General features: G+C 35.9%; 1 protein-coding gene across 4 annotated transcripts in view; it reads right to left on the bottom strand.

The window, feature by feature from the left end:
* Positions 1 to 302: 302 nt before the first annotated feature.
* The window catches only part of pkig (protein kinase (cAMP-dependent, catalytic) inhibitor gamma), a 33057-nt gene continuing 26503 nt past the window's right edge, over positions 303 to 6856 (bottom strand). For all 4 annotated transcript variants that reach the window (XM_059332873.1, XM_059332875.1, XM_059332872.1 and 1 more), the window contains exons 2-3: positions 5237 to 5418; positions 303 to 1020 (exon numbers count right to left, since the gene is read on the bottom strand). In XM_059332873.1, coding sequence (XP_059188856.1) covers positions 938 to 1020; positions 5237 to 5390 — 237 coding nt within the window. In that variant the 5' untranslated portion in view covers positions 5391 to 5418 and the 3' untranslated portion in view covers positions 303 to 937. The remainder of the gene's footprint in view (positions 1021 to 5236; positions 5419 to 6856) is intronic.

Here is a 6856-nt window from a genome sequence, read left to right as displayed (position 1 = left end):
ATCTGTTATTGCCTTTGTATTTGGTTAGTATATCCATAATGTTTACATGCATATACACCAATTGTTGAATAGAAAAAAGGAGTGACTTTTCAAAATGGCCCAGTAAATATTCATTGTCTTTAAATGAACACTCATCCATTTGTTACAAATATACAGTTAGATAAAAAAGGAAAGGTTTTTCCATTTGATTATGCTAAATAGGCAATAAATAAATAAATGTGGGTGTTAAAAGGCTTTATACCTGCTGTGTTTGACAGAAACTGGGAAAAGCTAATGACGCTTGAAAGCATAAAACACAAATATTACAGTTATTCATAAGTATTTTATTACACAAAGAAAATTGCTATCACAAAGTTATCACTGAACATTAAGCAATAAATATGAAGTCCGTACACAACAGTATAATGGCGACTATGTTTTGTCACTGGGAAAAAAGAAAAAGGACTTGACGATGAAACCGAACAAGAGGGTCACAAACACACACGCATACAGAGAAAGAAAATGACAAACAGATGATTATGAATACGCCCTCCGTGACACGGTTCCATATTAGGCTGGAACAATGTTTCGAGTGTTATAAATGAATTCTGTTCAGCTCAGTCCATCTCCACAGACATAAATCCAAAGTTTCTGTGCTTTCTTGTCTTGTCAGGAATATAAATGACTTAACAGAGAATGAAGCAAAAGAGCAGCATCTCAATTGTCACTTCTACTCTGTTCTGCTCCACGAGTTACAATCTGATCCGATGAAAAGGCGAACATTTGGGCCGCTGAAGCTCCAAACAGGCTGGCAGTGAGCAAAGGTGTCCTTGTGTCTGGTTAGGACAACCAATAAACACTCTCTCTCTTTCCTCTCTCCATGTCTCTCCACTTTCACTTGCTTCCTTTTAAACTTTTCAGTCCTTGGCTCTGCCCCCCATTTGGCCTCTGGCTGAGTTTAGGACGGGCCCCCGCCTCCCTGGGCGTCTTGGCTGGTGGAGCCCTCTGCCTCAGGGGCTGGAGAGGCCCCTGGGTCTCCCTCTGGAGGAAACAACATGCAAAAGAATTTTTTTCAAAATCAGTCAAGGATTGTGTATATACACAATCACGTAAAAAAAAAAAAAAAAAAAAAAAAATAGACCACCCTTGTTTTCTTTAATTCTTGTTCATTTTAATGCCTGGCACAACTAAAGGTACATCTGTTTGGACAAATATAATGATAAGAACAAAAATAGCTCATAAGAGTTTAATTTAAGAGCTGATATTTAGACATGTTTTATTTTTTCTTGATAATGATTTTGGTTATTATCAAGAAAACCATGGAAAATTGCTAGATATCATCTCTTAAATTAAACTCTTATGAGCTATTTTTTTTGTTCTTCTCATTATATTTGTCCAAACAGATGTACCTTTAGTTGTACCAGGTGTTAAAATGAACAATACATTGAAGAAAAAAAGTGGTCTAATAATTTTTTACATGACCGTAATAAGCATAAACAGAAGGTAATAAATCTGCTTTCAGCCTCCAGAAAAGAAAAAAATAATGAGAATCCTGAGGAAGGAACTACAACTTCCTGTAGCAACACAGAGTCAAGTATGATATGAGATTATTTCCAAATTTGAAGGCTTCCCACCACTGCTCTGATTTATAGCTGTCAGATTCGGGCATCATGTCATGGGAAACTTGTCTTTGACTGAAAAGGAAGTCGATGGTCGGACATCTGCGTCACATTCGGACATGTTCCTCCAAACAACTTGACACTCTGCTGAGAGCGGAGGAAACAGGGACTATCTGTCATCATGCTGTCGTTACAACTCATTTAACTCTGAGGCAACATAGCAAAACAATCAAACCTCAGAAAACTCCAGCTGAGCTGTACCACCTGTTTGTAGTTTGTCTAGTTCTTGATTATCTTGAGGATGAATTTGCTACGAGAAAACATGGCAATCCCATGACAGCTTTGTTCACTCCAGCAGAACATGTTTGACTTCTGGAAGAATTCAACACTAAGGAGGAAGTTTTAGTTGGAAACTACAGCAGAGAAATTTGCTCCTAATTGAGTTTGAATGAGACAACGCAATTAAGTCTTCCGATGGAAAAGACAAACTTGAATTCGGAAGCTGTGCACTTGTAATTTTCTCTTTAATAAGATAATAAAGGTGTAAAAGTGCTTCCTTTCCTCATAAGAGCTTTTCCAGCCACCCGATCTGGATGTCATCACATTACTGAATTAGTTTATCAGCGCTTATCATCCAGTAAGTATGGGCAAGAAGGGACCTATTCCACCTTCCAGTAGGTTTTTATCAGCTCATTCAAGGGTCTCTGTTTCATTACATTTCACTTTCAGTTCAGTTTCAGTAGACACAGAAAAAGGTTGAAATTCCATCGGTTTAGGCTACAATACTGCTTTGCGTTACTTAAGAAGTCAGATAAATGCACATGAACGCCACAAGTGAAGCAATTACGCTGATGACGTTAATAATGGAAGTGACATTGTTACATTGGTAACATGGTTAGGTGATGCAAGATAAGAGATAAGATAAGACTTTATTTAGCCTGCAGTGGGGACATTAAGTTGTCATAGCAGCTCAAGATACAGACACGTTGATATGGAAAACATAATAAAGAATATAAACAAGACATATACAAGCATTCTATACACATTATATACATACATTTCTGCTATTTGGCATTTATTATTAATATATTATGTTTTGTGTTTTCCTGAGAGTACTTTGCATTTTGCAGATATTGCACATTGGAGAAAAGTATATTTTAGCATGTTAAATAGGTAAATAGGTTATTGCATGTAATGGTATGAACATCAATGAATAAAATATAAATACAGAAATGGAAAAAAATTATAAGACCACCCTTTTTCTTCAATTTCTTGTTCATTTTAATGCCTGGTACAACTAAAGTTACATTTGTTTGGACAAATATAACGGTAACAACAAAAATATCATCATACCACAAACCACTAAAACACTATACATCATAAGAGTTTAATTTAAGAGCCAATTTCCATGTTTTTTTTGATAATGATTTTGGTTATTATGAAGAAAACCATGGAAAATGGCTAGATATCAGCTCTTAAATTAAACTCTTATGAGCTATTTTTGTTGTTATCATTATATTTGTCCAAACAAATTTACCTTTAGTTGTACGAGGCATTAAAATGAACAAGAAATTCAAGAAAACAAGGGTGGTCCAATAAATTGACTGTATGTTACTTTAATTTACATTACATTTACTTTTGGTTTCACATGGGACATGAATTCCAGTCTCCTGAGTGAAAGTCCTGGGTTTGTTTCACCCAGGAAGGACTGACAGCATGAAAAACCAGATTCCACCCACGCCTAACCCAGCCGGGTGTTATTAATTAATTAATAAGCTGCCTCACTGTGTGAAGTGACAAATCATTTGTTTATATATAAGGCAACATCAGCTGTGGTAATCAAACTATGACAAACACACACATTAACATAAATCCACCCGTGTGCTGTTAAACGTAAAAGTGACATTGGACCCACGCCGGACCGCCAGATACCTGCGGTGCAGCTTATCACTGGTACATACCTTGGTTTCAAGTGTTTGATCAGGCGGCAGAATCCTTTGTTTTCATGACAGTCAGGGGTTGCTCATCCAGAACAATTATTTCTGTTATTTTTGTCACTTTCACAATATCATTGTGGAGGTTTCTTGCATCTTTGCAATGCATTGGACAAAGTTAACCGCTTCTTCTTAACTGTTCTTTCTTTTGATTGGTTGAACTCATGAAATTCTTTGTCATGATGCTTTTGCAGCAGCACGACGAAGGCGGTGCTTCCCCTGGAAACATTGGCTTTGCAATTATTGCAAGTAGCCGTCGAACATGTTGGAGTAATAACCCTGAATTATCTCCAAACAACTCCCATGTTCCCTCTGCAATGTGATCTATTGGCATGCTGCTGACACATATTACGCCTACGTGTAATCAGACAACAACACAGAACTGAATAGAATAGGCCCTATGGTCACAGATACCCGGTCCAGCTATTTAAGTCCGTATCAGCCTGATATCCAGTATCAGTATCGGATGTATCTCTAATTCTGAGTTAAACTGGAGTAGGGGTGGATAATGTTTTTGGCATAAAATGAATCTAACATTTAAAAAAATATATAATAAGCCATATTTTATTGTCTTGTATTGAGCGCAGACCCTTTAATTAAATCACTTTTAAATCATTTCATGGCCGATTTTGTGATCAGCTAATATCATATCATTGTTCAAAAAACTGATATAGTATTATCATGATTAACATCCCGAGTAGTATATTACCAGAAAAACATTATGGAAGTGATGCAACTTTGTGTAGTCCAGAATGCTACAGTAGCAGTGGTGGAAGAAGTATTTAGATATCTAATTTAAGTAAAAGTACTAGTACCGCACTGTCTAATTACTCCACTACATGTAAAAATCCTGCATTCAAAAGTTTCTTAAGTAAAAGTACAAAAGTATCAGCATCAAAATGTACTTAAAGTATCAAAAGTTATATATGTAGTTATGCAAAATGAACCCACTCAGATTGTTTGATATATTCCAAATATATTATTGGATTATTATTATTGATGCATTTATGTTAGCAGCATTTTACTGCTGTCAATGAAGGGTTTATTTTAACTATTTAAAATACTTCATGTGGTTTAATTTATAAACATGCATAATTATTATAAATTGATCATGTTTTTATGTTAAATCTCGACCTGAATGGTAACTAAAGCTGTCAGCTAAATGTAGTGGAGTAATAAGTTCAATATCTGCCCTTAAAATGTAGTTAAGTAGAAGTACAAAGTGACAAATGTGGAAATACTCAAGTAAAGTAAAAGTACCTCAAAACTGTACTTATGTACAGTACTTGAGTAAATGTGCTTAGTTACATTCCACCACTGTACAGTAGTACTTCACTTCCATGAGAGTAGTGGTGGTGGTGGTGATGCAAAACAGTTTAATACTTTTCACTTTTACTACCTGAACACCTGATTCATGATCAACTCTCCCCAACACATCATCAGATCCTGATTCTCTCTGACTGGTATTAAACTGCTAATAAATAACTTTAGAGCAAAATAAAACTGGCTGAACACTACAGACCAGTTTAAAATATCTTTCTGAAACCACCCCCAGGCCTTTACTGTAAGGTATGAACAAATGAGCACATATTTCCTCTGCTTTCAGACCGTATTTCACATGTATTCAGAGGTGCGTTCACTGACCTGCAGCCTTCAGGTCCATCTCTGCCAGATCTTTGGTGAGTTCACTGGTGCTGGCCGCTCCTTCTCCCTTCCCTGCGATGTCGGGCACTGCGTTCCTGCGGCCTGTGCGATCACAGTTGATGAAGTCTGAGTACGACGTCTCCACGTCCATCATCTGTCCATGACCAGCGCTCTCATTACACCTGCCAAGAGGGAGGAGGAGGAGGGGGGGCATGTCAGACGGCTGTGGAGGTGTTGCAAGAAGCAAATAAATCATCCTGCTGTCTCCCTTCAATGGTCTGCAGCACCCGTGGGAGGACGAAGCACTGCGTCTTATAAATTTCTACTTCAGCAGAGTCGATGTGACACACAGAAATACTGACTGAAGACTTAAATCACACAGTGCTAGAGAAAACTGAGGATGACCAAAAAGGGGGGACTTCAGGATATGGCTGCTTGATTAAGGCAAAAATAATCGTGATCGTGATTTATCGTAACATTTCTCACTGACTTTGGAAACATCATGCATTAATTAAAATTAAAAATTAAAAATGTAAAAAAATAATAATAAAAAAGCTTGCCCTTTTAGCAGTGGATTTTTCTTGAATTTTAAATATATTTTCACTAAAGAAAAAATTAAAAGATACATTTAAAACAATAAGATTAAAAAAATACGGCCATAACCCACTGAAAACATATATTCAGTTTAAACCAATAACAAATACATTTAAATGTGATTGATATAAAAATGATTAAATGTATTGTAGTGTACATCCATAACCCACTGAAAACTCCTAAAGAATAATTTTCTTGAATTTTAAATATATTTTAACTAAAATGTAAATTAAAAAAATATATATATATATGTTTTTAAATACTGCCATAACTCACTGAAAAATATATTCAATTTATAACAATAACAAATACATTTAAATTATTTATATGTATACGATTAAATATGTTGTAGTGTACATCCATAACCTACTGAAAACTCCTAATATATGTTATATGTTTAATGTAAAACAAAATAAAAAAATACAAGTGATCAAATATTTTATAGTGCACTGTCACAAGCTACTGAAAGCCCCTAAAAAACTCATAACTGGATTTATAACACGAGACAAAACAAGAACATAAGTGCGAAACAGAATGAGGCAAAACAATAATTTCATCTCAATTATCTTGTTTTTATAGTCGTTGGAAACATTATAATAACTATAATAATTGAAAATAAATTAAATCATTGCCCATCCCTGTTTAAGAAGCACCTGCACCACCGGAGAGGTCCACAGCAGCAAGGAGAGAACTAATACAAAGAACAATGAAGGTGTTAATACCTCCTATTTCTGCACAACGATTAATGGCACGACTGACATCTCTGCTAGTAGGTCGTCCTAATTACATCAGGAATAACAAAAAGCTGCACCAAATCTCTCACTTGCATAGTCACACTGTTCTCCTCTGCTAGAGTCCATTTGTCTGTTGTAAAGATACTTACACAGCAAGGATTTGGAAAAAAATGAATAAAAGGAGAGGAAGGCCGCAGAGAGCACTGATCAATATGGAAAGAGTCAAACGGCTTGAAACCATTCAAAGGACAAGTAGAGGCGTGGCCAGAAAGGGCCCCGGGAAAAAAAAAAG

Source organism: Centropristis striata, chromosome 5, assembly GCF_030273125.1.
Source record: "Centropristis striata isolate RG_2023a ecotype Rhode Island chromosome 5, C.striata_1.0, whole genome shotgun sequence".
Taxonomy (NCBI): Eukaryota; Metazoa; Chordata; class Actinopteri; order Perciformes; family Serranidae; genus Centropristis; species Centropristis striata.
This window is presented reverse-complemented; position numbering and strand designations above follow the sequence as displayed.